This window comes from Mytilus californianus, unplaced genomic scaffold, assembly GCF_021869535.1.
Source record: "Mytilus californianus isolate M0D057914Y unplaced genomic scaffold, xbMytCali1.0.p SCAF_6, whole genome shotgun sequence".
Taxonomy (NCBI): Eukaryota; Metazoa; Mollusca; class Bivalvia; order Mytilida; family Mytilidae; genus Mytilus; species Mytilus californianus.
In genome coordinates, this window is record NW_026262712.1 from 77,841,336 (window position 1) to 77,863,796 (window position 22,461).

General features: G+C 32.7%; 2 protein-coding genes across 2 annotated transcripts in view; one reads left to right on the top strand and one right to left on the bottom strand.

The window, feature by feature from the left end:
* Nucleotides 1-4,360: 4,360 nt before the first annotated feature.
* Nucleotides 4,361-9,647, top strand: LOC127704862 (60S ribosomal protein L32-like). Its single transcript, XM_052209086.1, has 3 exons — nt 4,361-4,506; nt 5,849-6,001; nt 9,465-9,647. Exons 1-3 carry the CDS (start codon nt 4,414-4,416, stop codon nt 9,621-9,623), a joined length of 405 nt encoding a protein of 134 aa, XP_052065046.1. The 5' UTR covers nt 4,361-4,413; the 3' UTR covers nt 9,624-9,647.
* Nucleotides 9,648-21,421: 11,774 nt separating this feature from the next.
* LOC127705993 (leucine--tRNA ligase, cytoplasmic-like) overlaps nt 21,422-22,461 on the bottom strand; it is a 39,246-nt gene continuing 38,206 nt past the window's right edge. Inside the window, exon 29 of the mRNA XM_052210387.1 lies at nt 21,422-21,713. Coding sequence (XP_052066347.1) covers nt 21,514-21,713 — 200 coding nt within the window. The 3' untranslated portion in view covers nt 21,422-21,513. The remainder of the gene's footprint in view (nt 21,714-22,461) is intronic.

Sequence of the window (22,461 nt, forward strand, 5' to 3'; positions counted from 1 at the left end):
CTTTCCATTAACAATCCAAAATTTTCTGATTGTGTTCCATTAATAATATATCCTCCAGAACTAGAAATTAACTTGAGAAACAACAGACACGGGCGGCTTCCTCTGCCTCATTTTTAGACTTATACCTCGAATTTGACAGAAGCGGTCATCTCAGTACCAGAATCTATGACAAACGAGACGATTTTAATTTTGAAATTATCAATTTCCCCCCACCTTAGTAGCAATATACCAACTTCACCTGCATATGGGATTTACATTTCCCAACTCATTCGGTAATCTAGAGCTTGTAGCTGCTACTCATACTTTATAAAACGTCACCAGTGTCTGAGCAGAAAGTTGATGAACCAGGGTTATGTCAAAGAGCGACTCGTCCTAAAAAAAAGTTCATCGGAAGATACCAGGACCTTGTTGATAAATATTCCGTATTTTTAGTAATTTTACTTTTTTCTTGTATAACCTGCGTTCCGAATGGACCCGCGATGAAAAGTTAAGGAAGGAAAAACTTATACGAAACCTGAGAATACTATAGCACATATTGTGTTTTATAGAAGTCTATAATAAAACCAATGAACTGATTTAAAGAATTATTTGTATATACAAATCTTTGGTAATATATAGAGGAGGGACGATAGTGTAGGTGCCGTGTGCAAAACTTTTCATGTCACGTGGTACGATTTCTGCTTCCGTTTGGCAATCATTTAAATATTGTGAAAGAGTCGATTTGTACATGTTTTAAAATCAAATATACTCTACTGCATTCCTGGAAAATATAGCAAGTTTTCACAGAGAAAGATTTATTGATGATCGAAAATAACTTTTACTTAAAAAAAAAAATAATGTATTTTTACTTTTTTGGGATAAATTGTATGTTTGAAGATTATAATCCGTAATGGCGGGAATTTTATTCGATGTCTATAAAAATACGAGGCACAAGTTTTTGTTAATATTTCGTTAGTTCGCCAGTAGAAATCATTAACATTTGTAACAGTTAAAGAATATTGTTCATACAACCTAACACATAAAAGGTCTCCTTAAGTCTCCATCCGTTGCTGCATAGTACGACGCAAAAAACGACGATTTTCAAATAAAATGTCCAAATATATTTGTCAAATACGTGAGTAAATACGTAACCCTATGGCATAAAAACTACTTTTTCTGTGTATTTGATTATATTCAAGATAAAATGAAAATGTATCAATCGAAAAACCATGTAATAAAATAACTTTTTAAATTGTGTAGAATTTGTGTATTGGTCAGCTTCGTTATCTTATTGTGTTTTCTCGGTTTTTTTGGTACAGATAAATGAGGAATGAAAACAATATTTATAATTTTGTAATAAATAAATTTGGTCTCAGATAAAACTTAAAATCAATCAAATGAATTCTATTAATGACCATGCCGTATGAAATAAGCCCTCGGAGTAAGTATGACAAGTATATATATTCCCGACAAATAATGACAATTACCAAATTCGTTTATTATGTGTACATGAATGTATATTGTATGACCATTACAACTGTATATAACTTTTTATATTTATAATCTCAGTTAACAAATTTCGAACGTCCAGGTGATGTTCACGCCACGAACTGCTTGTAAAAAATGACACGTTTTCACTGCGATCGATTGATCAATAATATAAGACAAATCTGCGTGCCGTGTGCAGAGTGTCGTCCCTCCTCTGGGTAATATACTAAGTTTGAAGTGTGATGACGGATGATCCGAAGCTGTAAAATTTCTCCTTAACAACATTGACTGTAAGTTTGGACAATAAAGTTAATCGACAGGTTATATGTATTCCAATAGGCACTAATTGCGCCCCCTTAATATAGCAGACTTGTTCCTGTATTGTTATGAATCAGTTTATGACCAATTCCATTTAATTGCTAAATTAAACAACACATACCGTTATATTGATGACATATTTTTTGTTAAATAATCAAGAAGTCTCTAAATATACTGCCGAAATATATCCAAAAATAAATCCAATATAAACAGCAATAACTGTCCATTTTAAGATTTAGATATTTCAGTTTTATATGGTGGCCTGATAATTAAGACCATTTCGCGTTTTCGCGTTTTCTATAGGTCGAAAACGCGAATTCGAAAACGCAATAAGGGGATTACGAAAACTCCAAGGAATTTTCAAAACGAAAAGTCCCGTATCAAATCCAATGCTCAAACACATCAAACGAATGGAAAACAACTGTCATATTCCTAATTTGGTACATGCAGGCATACCAAGATAAGAAACACGTGTCAAGCCGACTCATATTCGTGTCACATATATTTTTATTATTATGACCATTCAGATAGTAGTTTGTAATACAAAAACTAGTTGAAGAAACTATATACTATTATGTATAGTGGCTAAAAATGGAACGTGATTTGTAATGATTTTTTTAGTCTCAAACAGGTTATTAGGCGTATCCCAATAGGAAGATAGAGTTATCGTTCATACAAAGCTTCCTTTTCCGGTAATATTATAAAAGTATGACTGTTATTGAATTTACTTTAAAATCCACACAAATCTGTTATTAAAATACTATGTTTTGACTAAACAAATTGTAGAATTAAACACTATGTTCATTATGATGACTTTTAAATATTTAAAACCCTATTTCTGCCACATGATAATCGTGTATGCACTTACCAAGTAACCCATGGCCAACATTGATAACTAAAATTGTCCGTGTAATTGGTAACATTTTACCAAATGTAAATTAATGTGTCATTTGTTTTAAAGTAATCGTTAATTTCATTACTTTATCACTGCTGTATAACATACCAAAAAAATGTTAAAAAAAAAGTAATAGCCTTCTTGGCTGAAACAGTGAAAGTGAAACCGAGATGAGTAAAATTTACCAGAGGCAGAAATGTTCTAGTAACTCTTGAAAAAAAGCTCCATTTTGGCACCCTATCATCCGAAATTATCGGAAAAGTGTTCAATTTGATTGCATCTTGAGTAGTTATGCATGTTGTTCTTTAAAAATAATTTCTTCATGACATAACAATTGTTTTGTAATTATTGCCCAACATTTTAAGCCAACAATGATGATACAAAACTTTCCCTCAACTGAAATATTATGATGTGTAAGTTTTATTCTGAAATTGGCTGTCTTTTGACTAACATTTATATTTATCCTTGATGTCTGTATATTTGTTGATGGACATCTTAATCATGTTAATTACTTTTCTTCTATAATAGCAGGGTATGTACTGATAGTAATGCAACTTTATACTAATATCATTGATCTATCACAAGTAGATCCTATCAAACTAAATAAGAAAACTTAACATTGAAAATTGCTTATCAATTCAAAGTCACGTGCAGCCCATGTTTTATTCAAATTAGAACATGGCTTTGTTTCCAAAGCTGAAGTAGAACGTCATATAAGAATCTGTCACAAGTGACGGCAGGCAAAGACAAAACAATATGTTTAAGTTCATTACGTTTTCATCATGAAACTACGGCAAACATGTGGTATGAAGAATTCATATGAAATGACGAAATGCCGACTCGCTGATTCTATATGTGTACATCTGTGTTTAATTAATTTTGATGATCATTATTGACCTAACTGATAGGATTATCTGTAACAATAAATTATGAGACCTGTTGTATCCGTCAATTAGCTTGGGGTCGTAAACTTGTCATAAACTTGTCACCAGGTAAAATTTTGCACAATTTATATTTTTACTGTTACAAATTTAAGTGACGAAATCGATCAGAAATACTTTCATCATTTCAAAAATTTTCGTTAATGGCGAAAATGATGATCGCTAGCAAAATAACCATAAAATAGTCTTGCAGTATAATGTAATTATAAAACGATAAATATACAAATTCCAATATTTTGACTTTTTGGCATTGACACTTAAATTTGTAAACATTTTAGAACCTGATGAAACAGTTTATTTTCCAATACTACAAAGATCTACAGAAATCTATAGTGTCATGTTGTTTTTAGATATAAAGCATGACATGTTCACACCAGGTATCCTGATCTGTATTTATGCGGAGGGATCTGAATCTGGAGGAACAATTAATGTAAAGTAAGTAATGGTGGGTCAGTAAAATCTGGAATACCATTTTATGTTTCTTTGGGAATCCGATCCAGATTTTCCTACCCTCTGTTGCATACTTTTCATTAATTGTTCTTCGATTTCGGATCAGGATACCCGTTGTGATGTTCCAATAAAATCTGAAGATTTGGAAAGCATTAGTTTGTTGAAAAAGGTAGTGATGCCACTTAATATTTAAAAGAGCAGGTGTTGGCATATTTAAAACCGTGGGGATGTAAAAAAAAAGTGAAAACATTCTTCAGTCAGTGATTATAGAATATGCATTTGACTTAATTCTAAAAAAAAATCTTGCATTGTTTATTTTCATTTCTGTTTTAGTTAGCCAAAATGGCGATCAGACCCCTTGTAAAAAATAAACAGTTGAAGAAGAGAACAAAGAAGTTCATCAGACATCAATCTGACAGATATGTTAAAGTGAAGGTAAATTAGTACATGTACACGTGATCTTATAATAAATACTAATCCACTGTTCATATGTTACCAGGGTTTAACATTAACTTTGTTATTAACTTGTCCCTTGAGACAATTGCAATTGAAATGAAAGTTAAATCCACTTGTCACCCATATCAAAACCACCTCTCTTTTTGGGACTTGGTTAATATTCAATATACTGATATCAATTGAAAAATTGTTTCTCTTCAATTTCCTTCTTTCATGTCTATTTCAAAAGTAGGGCCAAACAAAAATATACTTGTGTTTAGGGTTCCCCCCCCCCCCCCCCCCCCCCCTGAAAAAAGGGAAGATAAGAATTTTGTTTTTATCTTGCAATAAAATAATGAGTATATAGAGGCTTAAAAATAGGGTAGGTAGGGAAACTCCAAATACAAGTATTTTGTTTAATTTGGCCTAATTGAAAATGTTGGAACACAAATATTAACATCCATATGATATGCCATAAAAAATTGAGCAATCTGATTAGTGTAACAAAAGTATAGAATAGGTATATTTATATACATGTATGTAAGCAAGCTGCAAACAAAGATTTTTTGGCCAAAGTTGTTTAATATTCATAATAGAAGGCAGGGAAAAATACTCAAATTACTTTAATAAGTGATTTTTTTAATGTGGTTAATTACTCCCTAATTTTAAACATGACAGATTCAATTTATTTTAGGTTGAAGAAAATAACTTGTCCAATTGCTTTGGTTGTCCAAATGTAACTTTCACTTGTCCTGGACAAATGGAAACTTTATGTCGAACCCTGTTTACCAAAGATAGTTAGTCTTGCATGCTTTTAGTCACTACTCTTAAGTATTGTTTGCATGTAAATAGAGAAGATTGTGTTTGTTCAAGCATAAAGAATGCAAATCTTGTATAAAAAGCCAAAAATGATGATAAAAAAACTTTCCCTCAACTGAAATAATTTGATGTGTAAGTTATATTCTGAAGTTGGCTGTCTTTAAACAGTATTTTGTCATGAATTCCATTTATGGAGTTCACATGAAATTAACAAAATTTACAGCATTTCTGAAGCTTAAATAAATGAGTGATTGACAGATTTTGTTAAAAAAAGACCAGATCATACACAGTTAACTTTCCGAATTTTTATAGTTCTTCAAAATGTATGTGGTCATGCATGTAGCCCCTAAGGTCTTTACCGTAAAATAACCCATTTTAAGGGCAGACATGTACCCCAAGTATTTCAAGGGCAAACTAACCACATTTAAGTGTTCTAACAGTAAGTTAGGATACCTTCCTCCAGCTATTTGATGTATGTATTAGTATGTAACTAATTAACTAACTATACATTTATATTTTTCAGACTAACTGGAGGAAGCCCAAGGGTATTGACAACAGAGTCAGGAGGCGCTTCAAGGGGCAGTTTTTGATGCCAAATATTGGTTATGGATCAAACAAGAAAACCAGACACTTGATGCCTGATGGTTTCCAAAAATTCCTTGTACATAATGTTAAGGTAATCAAATAGGAGAAATTCTTCTGTTTTATATTTTTGTTCTCCCCAACTCAGCTTGTTATATGATGAGTATTGTGGGGTAACATTTTGAGTTTCTGTGAAAAAAGGGGCCCCTAGTTAGCTAAAGTTTGGACTGATGCTTGTAAAAAGTATATGCATTTATCATATATGTAGCTGCCCCCCCCCCCCCCTTAAATCTGCCTCGGGTCGTCAATCTGATTAAAATAGATTCTGTGTAAACTTTCCTTATAAAAGTCTGACAACACACTGTTATAATTTCTGTTCTGGTAATTATACATTAGTCAAAGAAATTTTAGCCTTAAAATTTTGAAAGATGTGCATTATTAAAACTAATCAAGAGGATCCAGAAAGGTCTTTAAAACAGATAGTAGAATGGAGCGTTGTCAGATTATTGTAAGAGAAGCTTGGACACAGGATCAATATTTCAATCAAATTGTTAGTCTTCACCATGAAAAAAACTGACCAATGCAAAAATCTGTTTCTTCTACATTGTACTACTACTCTGCTTATGCACCTGTGGTTCTTTGAAATTTTTATGCCCCCGCCGTAGCGGAGGGGGCATTAAGTTTTACCCTTGTCCGTCTGTACGTACGTCCGTCCGTACGTCCCGAAATTGGTTTCCGTTCTCTAACTTGAGTTTGCCTCAACCAAATGTTATGAAACTTATACACAATGCTTATTACCACAAAACACAGATCAAGTTTGAATTTTGGTGGCGATCTAGAGTTATGCCCCTTTATAAAAGGAAAAATTGCAAAATTTTTATTTTCTTCTAAATATCAAGTTTATATAATATATTTTTAAAATTGGAGTTATCTTCCTTTGACCATGATTAAAGTTGAATCAACTACAATCAATGCTTTATACAATGCAATGTTTAATTTTGACTTCCACTGATAAAACACAGATCAAGTTGAATTTGGGTAGTGTCACTTTAACCATTATTGAGTTATGCCCCTTTATAAATAGAAAGATTGCAAAATTTTTTAGTTTCCATTCTGTAACTGAAGTTTTCCCCAGCCAAACATTATGAAACCTATACACAATATTCATTACCACAAAACTCAGTAAGGATCAAGTACAATTTTTTTGTTTCAGTTCTCTAACTTGAGTTTGCCTCAACCAAATGTCATGAAACTTATACACAATGCTTATTACTACATAATACAGATTAAGTACGAAATTAGGTGGCAACACTTTTACCATTCTAGAGTTATGTCCCTTTATAAACATAAATATTGCTGAATTTTTTAGTTTGTCTCAACCAAATGTTGTAAAACTTATACACAACCGTTCTAGAGTTATGCGTGTTTACAAATAGAAAAATTGCTGAATTTTTAGTTTCTGTTCTCTACTTAAGTTAGCCTCAACCAAATGTTATGAGACTTACACACAATGCTTATTACCACAAAACTCAGATCAAGTTCAAATTTGGGTAGCGTCACTTTTACCGTTCTTCAGTTATGTCCCTTTATAACTATATGATATGCAAGCGGGGGCATCATCTGTGTCCACATGTGGACACTATCCACATTTATTTATATTCTTTAATGACATTATTTGAAAAGACCATTAGTTTTATTAGATTTGTGAAATTCAAGAGGGAGGAAGATTTCAGTAAAAGCTCTGTTTATAAAAAATCACAAAGGAGGAGGCCTGGTAAGACCCCTTCTTGGTCCCAAAATATAGCATTTTATAAATTTGTTAAAATTGTAAATTTTAAGCTATTTATTGGAAAGTAGAATACTTTTGTTACATAAATATGGGCTGTTTTTTGACAATACAATGCACATGCATCAGGTACTAGCATCAGTAATTCATGCAAAATTACTAAAATCCACAATTTTAGCATTTGTGCTAATTCTTAGACGTTGTTTTGTCTAAATTAGAAGTGGCGGCACTTGTGTTTAGTCTTATATTCCAATATATGTTGTATTTGATGATAATACATAACATATATAAAGGTTTAGACTGAACACGAATGCGGCCACTTCCATTTTAGACAAAAACGATCTGAAAAGTGATGTTTTTGATATATTTGATAGATTTTTCATATTTAAGCTTGAATTGAGAGTCTTGAATGACCAAATCAGTTCAAATCTCTTACACAAACTGATTGAATCGACTGAAGAAGAAACTTAAATGTTTAAAAAATGTTAAAAACCTTTCATCAGATGTACTTCGAATTTTAGGCCAAAATTAGCCCTTACCGGACTTTCTCGTTTGAGAAATTGAGAGATGTCCGTTTGTGCTAGGTTTTCAACAAAAATTATACTGTCAGTATAACATGCTATTTCAAATTGATTTGCGGTGTAAGAAATTGTATCAGCAGTCATTTTCTATATGGCCAGTAAAAACACAAAACATTCATAGTGGTAGGATTTAATGAAATATGATACATGTACTATGTAGACAAAAATGTGCAAGCAGACCCTTGCTGACTTGTCAGTTTTCAATTTTACAGATAAGACTAAGAAAAAAATATGAAATGCTAAGTATATAGTTAAGATTAAGAAAAAAATATGAAATTCTAATTCAAAATAGTTGTAAGCTCCTAGGTCATTTGGTCTGAGGTGGAGAGTTGTCTCATTGGCAATCATACCACATCTTATTTTTATAAGTAGAGACCAAATCTTCATTCCAAAATTATGTGGATTTTTTTATGTTGTTTGCACCTGGTTAAGAATTTTCAATTTTTTCTTTACAATTTTAATATTTTTCTTTATGAAAACTAGTTGACTTTATTTTGAATTTCTTGTAAATATCTGAAAATCCTTAAAAATATTCTTGTCATCTGCCATCCTTACACCTTTGACCTCTTCTTACAATACATTAAGAAAGTTTTTCATTGCCAGAATTATTTAATCACTTTACTCTCTGGGGGTCTTTCCATAGCCAAGCAGGAGTTAGAAGTATATTTCAGAGGGAGCCAACATCTCATTGCAAGAACTTCTCTCGCGCTCTAAAGAAAATTTATCCAAACTTGCATATAATTGACACCTGTAGGGAAGTGGTACACTTTATTTTGCCTTAATATTGATGGGGAACTTTTGTACAAAGGGTATCCATAGTTTAAATATGGACTGTCATTTGTTACACTGAAGGAGGTAATTCATTGAATAACTAAAGTAGAACACATATTTCTTTCTTGGAGTAATGAATATCTCCATTGTTATTGTCATCTGACTTGGTTCAAAACAAAGATGACTATGAAGTAACAAGTCCATACCATAAGTACCTTTTAATGGGAATTTAACATACCTTTCTTTATTTTAGCAAAAAGCAACTTATTGTATGAGAAGTATTATTTTTGTACTTTTTGATTTTATTATATCTTTGTACACATTTTTGAAAAGGACATGTTTCAAGGAGTTTATAATATAATTTGGTAGTTCAATTTCGAAAAAAGTTTACCTGAAATTCTTCACATTTCTTTTAATAGGAATTGGAAGTACTTCTGATGCAGAATAGAACATTTGCAGCTGAGATTGCCCACAATGTATCTAGCAGAAAAAGAAAAGAAATTGTTGAGCGTGCTCAGCAGTTGTCTATCAAAGTGACCAATCCAAATGCCAGACTGAGATCAGAAGACGATGAATAGAAAAATAAAATGGGGCTAAATAAATTTATGTCTTTGTTTAATTTCCCTAATTTGGAATAATAACAATCCTTAATATCCAGCTGTTCATGGATAAAGGATTTTCAGTCCATTTAGTTCCTTCATAGTAGTGTCCTTTTACCTGATAATTTTGACAGCCAAACATCCTCGTCATCACAACTCCTTACACGTTTCATTTTCTCTATCTGAAACTATATAGATATTTAGATTTACGTTTTACGTTTTACATAGATGTACATATGGCATGATGTGGGTAAAATCTTCAATTTATTAGATTTTTATACGACCGCAAAAATTAAAAATTTTTTGGTCGTATATTGGTATGACGTTGGCGTCGTCGTCGTCGTCGTTGTCGTCGTCGTCGTCGTCCGAAGACACATTGGTTTTCGCACTCTAACTTTAGTTTAAGTGAATGGATCTCCATGAAATTTCACCATCAGGTTCAATACCACGAAAGGAAGGTTGGGATTGATTTTGGGGGTTATGGTACCAACAGTTAAGGAATTAGGGGCCAAAAAGGGGCCAAAATAAGCATTTTTGTAACTTTCAGACAATAACTTGTGTGTAAGTGTATGGATCTCTCTGACATTGTACCACAAGGTTCCATATCACAAAGGGAAGGCTGTAATTGATTTTGGGGGTAATTGCCTCAAAATTTTAGGAATTAGGGGCCAAAAAAGGGGCAAAAAACAAGCATTTTTCTAGTTTCATGACAATAACTTGTGTGTAAGTGTTTGGATATTTCTGAAATTGTACTACAAGGTTCCATATCACAAAGGGAAAGCTGGAATTGAGTTTGGGGGTAATTGCCCGAAACGTTTAGGAATTGGGGGCCAAAAAGGGGCCAAAAATAAGCATTTTTCTAGTTTCCAGACAATAACTTGTGTTCAAGTGTATGGATCTCTCTGAAATTGTACTGCAAGGTACCATACCACAAAGGGAAGGCTGGGATTGAGTTTGGGGGTGATGAATCATAAGGGGGTTCAAAAAATTTGGGGGGGGGGATTTTTTTTTTTTTTTTTTTTTTTATTCCTTTTTTTTTTCTTTTAAAATTTTCCATTTTAAGTTGGTTATTTCTGATTTATATTTAAAAGCAAATAATAATGATATGGTAGGAGATACACACCAAACAGGATGTGTAAATTATTATATAATAAGTATTGTGCAATAGCAAGAAATTTTCAATTGCACAGTATTGCACAATAGCAAGAAATCTTCAATTGCACAGTATTGCGCAATAGCAAGAAATCTTCAATTTAACAGTATTGCACAATAGCAAGAAATATCCAATAGCACAATATTGCGCAATAGCAAGAAATTGTCAATTAAACAGTATTGCGCAATAGCAAGAAATATTCAATTGCACAGTATTGTGCAAAAGAAGATACTTCGTATAAATTGCTTATTTCTTGATCAATTTCAATGGGGTTTTATTCTTGAATTCTTGGGGTTCTTTAATATGCTGAATCTAACCGTGTATTAAGTTTTTGGATTTTGGGCCCCGTTTTTAAATTGGTCCACATTGAGGTCCAAAGGGTCCAAAATTTAACTTTGTTTGATTTCATCAAAAATTGAATTATTGGGGTTCTTTGATATGCCGAATCTAACCGTGTATTTAGATTTTTAATTTTGGGTCCCGTTTTTTAAATTGGTCTACATTAAGGTCCAAAGGGTCCAAAATTAAACTTAGTTTGATTTTAACAAAATTGAGTTCTTAGGGTTCTTTGATATGCTGAATCTAAACATGTGTTTAGATTTTTGATTATGGGCCCAGTTTTCAAGTTGGTCCAAGTTGGGGTCCAAAATTAAACTTTGTTTGATTTCAACAAAAATTGAATATATGGGGTTCTTTGATATGCTGAATCTAAACATGTATTTAGATTTTAGATTTTTGGCCCAGTTTTCAAGTTGGTCCAAATTGGGGTCCAAAATTAAACTTTGTTTGATTTCAACAAAAAATGAATATATGGGGTTCTTTGATATGCTGAATCTTACCATGTATTTAGATTTTTTATTTGTGGGCCCGCTATCAAATTGGTTCATATTGAGGTCAAAAGGGTCCACAATTAAACTTTGTTTGATTTCATCAAAAATTGAATTATTGGGGTTCTTTAATATGCCAAATCTAACCATGTATTTAGATTTTTAATTTTGGGTCCTGTTTTTTAAATTGGTCTACATTAAGGTCCAAAGGGTCCAAAATTAAACGTAGTTTGATTTTAACAAAAATTGAATTTTTGGGGTTCTTTGATATTCTGAATCTAAACATGTGTTTAGATTTTTGATTATGGGCCCAGTTTTCAAGTTGGTCCAAGTTGGGGTCCAAAATTAAACTTTGTTTGATTTCAACAAAAATTGAATATATGGGGTTCTTTGATATGCTGAATCTAAACATGTATTTAGATTTTAGATTTTTGGCCCAGTTTTCAAGTTGGTCCAAATTGGGGTCCAAAATTAAACTTTGTTTGATTTCAACAAAAGTTGAATATATGGGGTTCTTTGATATGCTGAATCTTACCATGTATTTAGATTTTTTATTTGTGGGCCCGCTATCAAATTGGTTTATATTGAGGTCAAAAGGGTCCAAAATTAAACTTTGTTTGATTTCATCAAAAATTGAATTATTGGGGTTCTGTGATATGCCAAATCTAACCGTGTTTTTAGATTTTTAATTTTGGGTCCCGTTTTTTAAATTTGTCTACATTAAGGTCCAAAGGGTCCAAAATTAAACTTAGTTTGATTTTAACAAAAATTGAATTCTTCGGGTACTTTGATATGCTGAATCTAAACATGTGTTTAGATTTTTGATTATGGGACCAGTTTTCAAGTTTGTCCAAGTTGGGGTCCAAAATTAAACTTTGTTTGATTTCAACAAAAATTGAATATATGGGGTTCTTTGATATGCTGAATCTAACCATGTATTTTGATTTTGGACATTGGACCATAATAGGTAAATTAAAAAAATTGAAGTTCTTAGACCACATTCTTTCTGTGTCAGAAACCTATGCTGTGTCAAATATTTAATCACAATCCAAATTCAGAGCTGTATCAAGCTTGAATGTTGTGTCCATACTTGCCCCAACTGTTCAGGGTTCGACCTCTGCGGTCGTATCAAGCTGCGCCCAGCGAAGCATTTTATTCATTTATGTTCTTTGAACTTGTGACGGATTTGAGTAATAATTTTTGTCATCACATCTCCTTGTTTTTAAATATCCATCGTTTATGTGGATGTGGATTAAGAACTGGTTGATTAGCAGCATGATACTTTTACTTCTTGAAATAAATAGAAACGAGGTGTAAAGCAATTACCTGCTAATAGTCAACAATCTCCTTAATAGCATATACATATTATTAATCTCAATGTTCATCCATCTTTGCATACCAAACATAATTGACCTACCACCAGTGGTTGCCCTAAAATTGACATAATCGGAAACGGCATGCCTATGTTTCGTGAGTAATATCTGCTTTTGCTCTCATCTTGAAAATCCTGTTCTTTCATTCATCTTTTTGGGAAAGTTTGCTAAGATTTTGACAAAAATTTCAAAGGAGGGAAAATATACTTCCTTAAAATCCAAATTTAAAAAGTAGGAATACACACGTGAACTAAACCTCAAAAGATGCAAATAATATTTTTATATTAAATCAACAGAAAACTTGGAACTATGGTAGATGACTGGTTTCTCAATGTAAACAACAAAACATTAGGCCGTAAAAAAAAAAATCTGTGTTTCCGGTAACCCGACCGACCCTGTTTTTTTAGCCCAGACCCTAATTTTTTTATTCGATCTTCAAAAAAAAAAAAAAAAAATTGGTATCAACCGACCCTGTTTTTGACACAGGCTTCTGTTAATCGACATAATTATTTATCTAACTGCACAGAAAGCCAGTAAAACATTTTATTTACGTCAAAAGGTATTCCAAATAGGTTAAAATCCAAGAAATTTGCACAGCAGGTGCTTCAAAACATTGCAAATGGCCGCACTTCCGGTATTTGAAACTAATTAGGGACACGGACTTGGAAAAACCATGATAATTTTCCAGATTTCGTTTACAATGTCAAAAAAAAAAAATCCGACCTACCGACCCTATTTAACAAAATGATGTTACCGGAAACACAGATTTTTTTTTTTAGGCCTTACATGTACATGCAAATATATTCAGAATGATGACATGTCAGCTTTATCATATTGATATTCATATTCTGAAAGTATTAAAGAGAACGAGGTTAATAAAGGCTTCTAATGACCAGTCGCCAGTAGTACATGCAAATATATTCAGAATGAGGACATGTCAGCTTTATCATATTGATATTCATATTCTGAAAATATTGAAGATGAACGAGGTTAATAAAGGCTCTTAATGACCAGTCGCCAGTAGTACAAGTTTGTACATTCATCATGACAAAAGTGTATAAACTCCGACAATTATTCAGTTTTCGTCTTGCCTAAAACGAAAGTCGCAGAATGCGAGACCGACCTCATTTTTATGGTTCAGTAGATTTTTTGTCATGTGAAATACTCTTGTCAATTTGAGTAATAGAATAACTAACTATAATTAGTTTATGGGATCCTTACAAGGATCAAGGTTGAGTGTATCTCGGATATAAGCAGTATGTCAACTATATTTGGTGTATGGAATGATTGTTAGGTGTACATGTTGGAATGCTGAGTTTCATTTGACTTTTACTCAAATTTCATGGTTCATTGGTCAATGCTCAGATTTCATGTTTTTTTTTTGTCGCAAAAGCGAGACATAGCGATCCTACATTCCATCGGCGGCGGCGTCCACAAATATTTACTCTGGTTAAAGTTTTTCAAATTTTCATAACTTTCTTAAACTATCCTAGATTTGTACCAAACTTGGACAGAAGCTTGTTTATAATCATAAGATAGTATCCAGAAGAACATTTTGTAAAAAACAAAAATCCTGTTTATCCGTATTTTACTCATATATGGACTTAGTTTTTCTGCCAGTTAACATAACATTCACTCTGTGGTTAAAGCTTTCAAAATTTTAATAACTTTCTTAAACTATCCTGGATTTGTACCAAACTTGGACAGAAGCTTGTTTATGATCAAAAGCTAGTATCTAGAAGGAAGTTTTGTAAAAATTTATTTCCTGTTTTTCCGTATATTACTTATAAATAGACTTAGTTTTATTCCAGTTAACATTATGTACAGTCTGCAGTTAAAGTTTTTAAACATTTATTAGATTCATAACCCTTCTTGGATTTTTACCAAACTTGAACAGAACTTCTTACAATCAAAAGATAGTATCTAGAGGAAAATTTTTCATAATTTTTCCCCATTTTTGTTGAGCCTGCGACTAACAGCAAAAGTAGGCGAGACACTGGGTTTCGCGGAACCCTTACAAATTTTTTCATCAATAGGTCAACTATATTTGGTCTTGTGAATGATTTGTAAGGTTAACATGTCTGTGGCAGGGTTCATCTGACCTGACCTCATTTTCATATTTCATTGGTAAATGTTTTCATAATGATTTCTGTTTCTCAGATACTATATGCAATAAATCAACTACATTTGGTGTATGGAATGATAACATGATGTACATGGCGTCTTAGTAATTCGGTTTGTTTCTCAGATGTTATAAGCAATATTTTGTGTAAGGTGTACATGTTTGTCTGGTAGGGGTTATCTGACCTTCATATTACAGATTCAATTTAAGTTCAAGCATGACCAGTAAAGCAGGCAAGACATTTCAGTGTGTACACTCTTGATTGTAATTTTTTTTGTTATAAATTGCACTGTTACTTTTCTTGGTTGAATTGTTTCACATTTTTCATGTTGGGGCCTTTTATAGCTGTCTATACAGTATTGATTTTGCTCATTGTTGAAGACTGTATGATGACCTATAATTGCTTACATGCACATCATTTGGACTCTGGTGAATAGTTGTGTCATTGGCAATCACACCCCAAATTTTTTTTCAGTTACATAAACATGTAGTGGAGTATTATTATCAATAGCATAGTCCTCCCCTGTTATCTCTTTCAGTTGAATTTTAAAGAGTTGCATAGAACTTATGTTGATAACAATATTACTCCGGTGAAACAGCTTACTAGTACTTCAAGTGATTAGCAAGACCAGAAATTTGTGTTTTAAAACAGCTCTTCATAAAATTAAAAAAGAATTTTTCAGACATGAAAAGTAGTAAAAAAAACTGCAAAAGTTTTGATGCAACTCTATAATACAGGCATAAAAGATGATCAGGACATTCATATGATTCTTATTTTGTGAAAGAATGCTCTCATGAATAACTGCAAGTAAACTCAAAATAATCAATCTGCCTATAATATACTTTCTTGTACTACAATACCACCCACTGTACTTTCAAGTAGATATCATACAGCTATTGTTTTAAAAAGTAAAAGGGTTTTCTCTAAATTTAAATTTATTGTTGTACCTACCCTCTGTCTTCATTTAAAAAATGAACATGTGCAAGACAATTTACAAAAGGCTGCAACAGAGAGAAAGGGATTACCATGTGAATGAAATAACACCCATATGAGTACTCAAAATAAATAGATGCCCTTGTAGTATAGGACGATTGATGATGATGGATCACAGATGATGATAGATGATGACCAGGACGACAACGATGATGATGATGATGGTTGTTTTATGTCCAGCGGTAAGTGAAATGCATTTTCAGGACAGCAACATGTTTATAATGTGATTTGAATTTCAACCTTGCTTTGTAGACCGACGCAATGAGCCACATTTTTTTAACGTGCAAGCTCACAAGGTGATAGTCCCCACATAGACATGTCACCCTACACATACACATAATTCTGACTCCAGGTGACAAGTCTTTGGTTTAGTACCTGGAATCAGTAATGTATGGTTGGTATGTTTTTACTGTGCTTATCCTATAGGCTTTGCCTTTTCACATTACAAATTGCTACAGTATTATCCCAAAATTGCAATTTGAATTCATCTCTACAAACAGATCAACTGGTAAAACAGTTTAGTTTGTAGGGATGAATCCGAACTGCAATTTGGTAAAATATTTAAGCAATTGGTATTACAATAGGGGAAAACCTATTAGATGAGCACTGCAAATGATTTTTAAAGCTTTTGTGATAAGTGTAAGAAAAAATGCCTCAAAATACATTATAATACTTTCTTCAGAATTGTTTATGATATGAAACTAGAGGCTCTAAAGAGCCTATGTAGCTCACCTAGGTCTATGTGCATTTTCAACAATGGATGCTCTCCATCTTTATGGTCTAGAAAAGAATTCATGACAAAAAATCTCTTCTTTGTGGATCTAGTCTTGCTGATCATTTTTGATTATCTATCTAATGTAGTTTTTCAGATAGTAGGCAACAACGAAAAAAAATGATAAAAATCGTTATCAAAGAAAACAACTCAAATAAGGGATCATCCGACAATTTAAACCATGTTGATTTATTTGTAGATCTTGTCTTGCTGATTATTTTTGCTTATTTAAGTTTCTATCTATCTATTATAGATTTTCAGCTATAAGGCAAAAAATTGATCAGAACCATCATTAATGGGCAATAACTCCAATAAGGGGTTGTCAGACGATTTCAACTACTAAGACTTATTTGTAGATCTTGTCTTGCTGATCATTTTTGCTTATTTAAGTTTCTATCTATCTACTGCACATTTTCAGATATTAGGCAAAAACGCAAAAAATTAGTAAACATCGTCAATAAAGGGCAATAACTCCAATAAGGGGTCATCAGATAATTTCAACCATGTTAACCTTTTTCTAGAACTTATCATGCTGATCATTATTGCTATATAAAGTTTCTGTCTATCATCATTTTCAAAATAATAGGCAAAAAGTTAAAAAGTTAAAAAGTCTGACATTTTGGGGGCAAATGGGCAATAGGTAGATCTCATCATTCCAAACATTTCTGCAGATTTTCTCTATTTATAGTGGTTTTCAAGATAATAGACAAAACTTGCATTGTACCCCTATGTTCTATTTTTATCCATGTCGGCCACCTTGGTTGGCTGTTGGGGTAATCCGTCATATTTTTTAAACTAGATACCCTAATGATGATTGTAGTTACGTTTGGTTAAATTTGGATCAGTAGTTTCAGAGAAGAAGATATTGTTAAAGTTAACGACGACGGACACCAAGTGATGAGAAAAGCTCATTTGGCCCTTCTGGCCAGGTGAGCCAAAAACACATTTTTTTCAATGTATGCAGACCAGGCTTGGGGTAATTGTAATTGTAATCATCAATCAGCTGTAATCGATTACAAATTTTCAAGTTTTGTAATCATTGATCATCCAAACATCGGATTACATGTTATTTAATTTAATCAATTAATTTTCAAAATACCTTGATTACTTTTTTATTATTACATACTGATTACTTGCAAAAATAAAGTAAAATCACAAAAATACTGAACTCCGAGGAAAATTCAATCGGAAAGTCCCTAATCACATGGCAAAATCAAATGACAAAACACATCAAACGAATGGACAACAACTGTCATAGTCCTTACTCGGTACAGGCATTTTCAAATGTAGAAAATGGTGGATTGAACCTGGTTTGATAGCGCTAAACCTCTCACTTGTACGACAGTCTTATCAAATTCCGTTATATTTACAACGATGCGTGAACAAAACAGACATTATAAATAAAATAGTCAAAATATGGGTACAGCAGTCACCACTGTGTTACAATATCAAAACAAACAATTATTTACAAAAAAGCACATAAGCATCTATCAAATTAAAAACCACATTCATTGCTTCGCGTGTCTGACGTCAGAAAATGTAAACGTTACACAAGAAGAAATTTTGTCATTCAATGTTTATTCAAAACAATTTTATAATTTCACATGGGGAATGTTGGTATACATGGTTAAAAAATCAAAAGTTATGTTAGAATTAATTTCAGAAATAGACCGAGATTTAAAATTGTCCAGAAGTTCTTTAGAATTTTTAAGAATCCACATATGGTTAATACCACTACGCGAGTAAAATAAATTTGTCGCACGAGTGCACATGCTGAAATGTCTCACCTACTATACTGACCATTGATTTTATGTTGATAGTCCTACATATAAAGTTTTACTACAAGTATCACATTAACACTTACCATGCTGAATTATTTTCAGAAAATGTCTAATTTTCGTTTATTTGCAAAAATATGCAAATTATATGCAAATGAGCTTTACCCTGCTGCTGAAGCATATTGATTCCTTCAAATCTAAGTTAGGGGATCACGGGGCGGGGTGAGCAGGCGGGAGTGGGTGGGCAGGAATTTGCCCCAAAGTTGGTCATCAGGTGCAAAAAGCGTCATATTTCTTGACCCCAAAGAACGAGGGATGCTGATATAGGTATCCAGCTGTAGTCTGCATGTACATCAGTGGACCCCAGTAAACACATTAACCCCAACAGTTCTTAGGTTGGAGTGAAACTGATCTGGGAACACCAGTCTTAAGAAGGTCATTTGGACAAAAAATACGGAATTTCACGATTTTTTCCGATTTTGGACTTCAACTGGACCTGAAACCGGAAGTAGTCGTTTCATCTGCGTATTTCAATAATAATTATGATCAGTAGATATATGCCTGCGGGTTTACACTATTTTCGAAAGTTTTAGGCCTCTGAACTTCCTGTGTAAGACACCGAAGGGAAGCCCACCCCTCCAGAAAAACCAGTTTTATCCGATTTCAATTTTCCAAGTTTTTTTAGCTCAAAATGCAACTTAAACATGAGAAACATGACAATAGATAGCCTCAGGTTGAGGGAACATGCATCAATTTCGAAATAAGTATCATAAAGTTGACCTCTAAAAGTATGGAGAGCCATTGGAGCCAAATAACGGTGGTTTGGGTAACCCTGTCATATGACAGGCTTAGCATGGTAAGGGTTAACATTTATGATCCAAGAAAATAAGGTCAAGGTCAGATAAACCATGCCGGAAATACATGTACACCTTTAATACAATCCCTCCATGCACAGAATATAGATGACCTATTGCTTATAGTATAAAAGAAACAGACCAAACCATGGAAATTCTATACTGACCAATGAACCATGAAAATGAAGTCAAGGTCATTTGAACCCTGCCAGACAGACATGTACACCTTAAAATCATTCCATGCATCAAATATAGTTGACCTATTGCTTAAGGTATCTAAGAAAAAAAGTTAACCAGGAAAACTGAACATTGACCAATCAACCATGAACATGAGGTGAAAGTCAGATGATACCTGCCAGACAGACATATACACCTTACAATCATTCCATACCCCCAATATAGTTGACCTATTGCTTAAAGTTTAAGAAAAACATACCAAAACACAAAAACTTAACATAAGCAATGAACCATGAAAATGAGGTCAAGGTCAAATAAAACCTGCCAGACTGACATGTACATCATTAAATATTTCCATACACCAAATATAGTTGACCTACTGCATGCAGTATTAGAAAAAGACCAAAACACAAAAATTTAATATTGAGCAATGAACCGTGAAAATGAGGTCAAGGTCAAATAAAACCTGCCAGACTGACATGTACATCGTAAAATATTTCCATACACCAAATATAGTTGACCTACTGCATACAGTATTAGAAAAACAGACCAAAAAACAAAAACTTAACATTGAGCAATGAACCATGAAAATGAGGTCATGGTCAAATAAAACCTGCCAGGCTGACATGAACATCTTAAAAATATTTCCATACACCAAATATAGTTGACCTATTGCATACAGTATTAGAAAAACAGACCACAGCACAAAAACTAAACTATGACCACTGAACCATGAAAATGAGGTCAAGGTCAGATGACACATGCCAGTTGGACATGTACACCTAACAATCATTACATACACCAAATATAGTAGACCTATTGCTTATAGTATCTCAGATACGGACTTGACCACGAAAACTTAACCGTGTTCACTGATCCATGAAATGAGGTCGAGGTCAAGTAAAAGCTGTCTGACAGGCATGAGGACCTTGCAAGGTAGGCACATACCAAGTATAGTTATCCTATTACTCATAATAAGAGAGAAATTAACATTACAAAAAAAACTTTTTTTTCAAGTAGTCACTGAACCATGAAAATGAGGTCAAGGACAATGGACATATGACAGACATAAACTTCATATCATAAGGCATCTATATACAAAGTATGAAGCATCCAGGTCTTCTACCTTCTGAAATATTAAGCTTTTAAGAAGTTTGTTAACGCCACCGCCGCCGGATCACTATCCCCATGTCGAGCTTTCTGCGACAAAAGTTGCAGACTCGACAAAAATGAAAAAAAAATCATATTGTGTTTATGGTCAATATATCATGTCAAAATGTTCATGTATGTATGTTGTGAATCTTTGTGGTTTATCAAATTGATGAAGTTTGAAGTTATGTAATAACATACCAAATAAAATCCTTTTTCAAAAAGTGCTATAGTTATAATCTTTTTTTATTAACATCATTCAAATGGGTATTTTGAAATTCATTGTAATGAATCATGATTAATTGCAAATGTAATCATTAAGTAAATAAATACTTAAGAGAAATGGTGTAATCATTAATTTAATTTAATCTTACAATTGACAAAGTAATTGTAATTTAATCAATTACATTGAAAGTAATCTGACCCATCTCTGATGCAGTCTTAATTTGCATAAATATGTAAAAAGTTCCAAAAAATTTTTTTTTCCATATTAAATGACAAAATTTCATTCCATGTCCATGTGTAGTAAACCATAACACCAGAAGCAATACCTTTGCCAATAAAATAACTAATGCAAATTCTTAAATTTAAATAATAATTTATTCATAAACCTGCTCCAACACATCCTTCTTTTTACAATTATAAATAAAATTATCTGTGTTGTCAGAATTTAATTCACAATGTAGATTAATTTTCTTCCAAATTCCTTCTTCTGACCATTTGTTTGCATAATGACTGAATCTGTCTTCAAATTAAATATGACATTTTCTGGCACAGCTACAAGTCCTTTCTCTATATTATTGTAATCAGGGATCGTTCTACTGTTTTTATCATGATCTGTGTACATCATGAGTTTTATCTGCTTTGTATCTGTAAATACAAGAAAAGATATATTTTTATTACTAGTGTATGAAGATTCTGTTAAGTACTGGTATTAAACTGAGTGCCTCTTGGCAGAAATTTGACCTAAAAATAAAAATGACTTGTACTAAAAAAACTGTAACACAGAGGTATTACTTTTGTGACCCTATCACAAACTTCAACAACACCCGTATTAGAAATAGCACGCATAGGTCCTTCAGTGACTATCTGTGACAAAGACAACACAATTTTGAGTGCAGCAGTCATTACTTTTTCATTTTGGTTTTCCCATTTATTATTAAGTCACTCAATTAAACAAACAATTGGGTACTACATCCATTTTATTTTGTAATTCAATTTGGCCTCATTTTAACCTCACCAAACATGACTTAAGCTTACTGCTGCTATCTTAATGAAAATATAATCTCATAATAAAGTGCTCCGTTGGGGCGCAGCTTGATACGACCGCAGAGATCGAACCCTGAACAGTTGGGGCAAGTATGGACACAACATTCAAGCTTGATACAGCACTGAATTTGGATTGTAATTAAATATTTGACACAGCATAGGTTTCTGACACAGAATGAATGTGGTCTAAGAACTTAAAAACTTTTAATTTACCTATTCAAACCATATCATTATTATTTGCTTTTATATATAAATCAGAAATAACCAATTTAAAATGGAAAATTTTAAAGAAAAAAAAGGATATGGAACCTTGTAGTACAATTTCATAAATATCCATACACTTACACAC

Excerpts from the sequence above, each read along its gene's own strand:
- LOC127704862 (XM_052209086.1), top strand. The coding sequence starts at position 4,414 with ATGGCGATCAGACCCCTTGTAAAAAATAAACAGTTGAAGAAGAGAACA. Across the intron at positions 4,507-5,848 it reads ACAGATATGTTAAAGTGAAG|ACTAACTGGAGGAAGCCCAA; the intron begins GTAAATTAGTAC and ends TATATTTTTCAG. Across the intron at positions 6,002-9,464 it reads TCCTTGTACATAATGTTAAG|GAATTGGAAGTACTTCTGAT; the intron begins GTAATCAAATAG and ends TTCTTTTAATAG.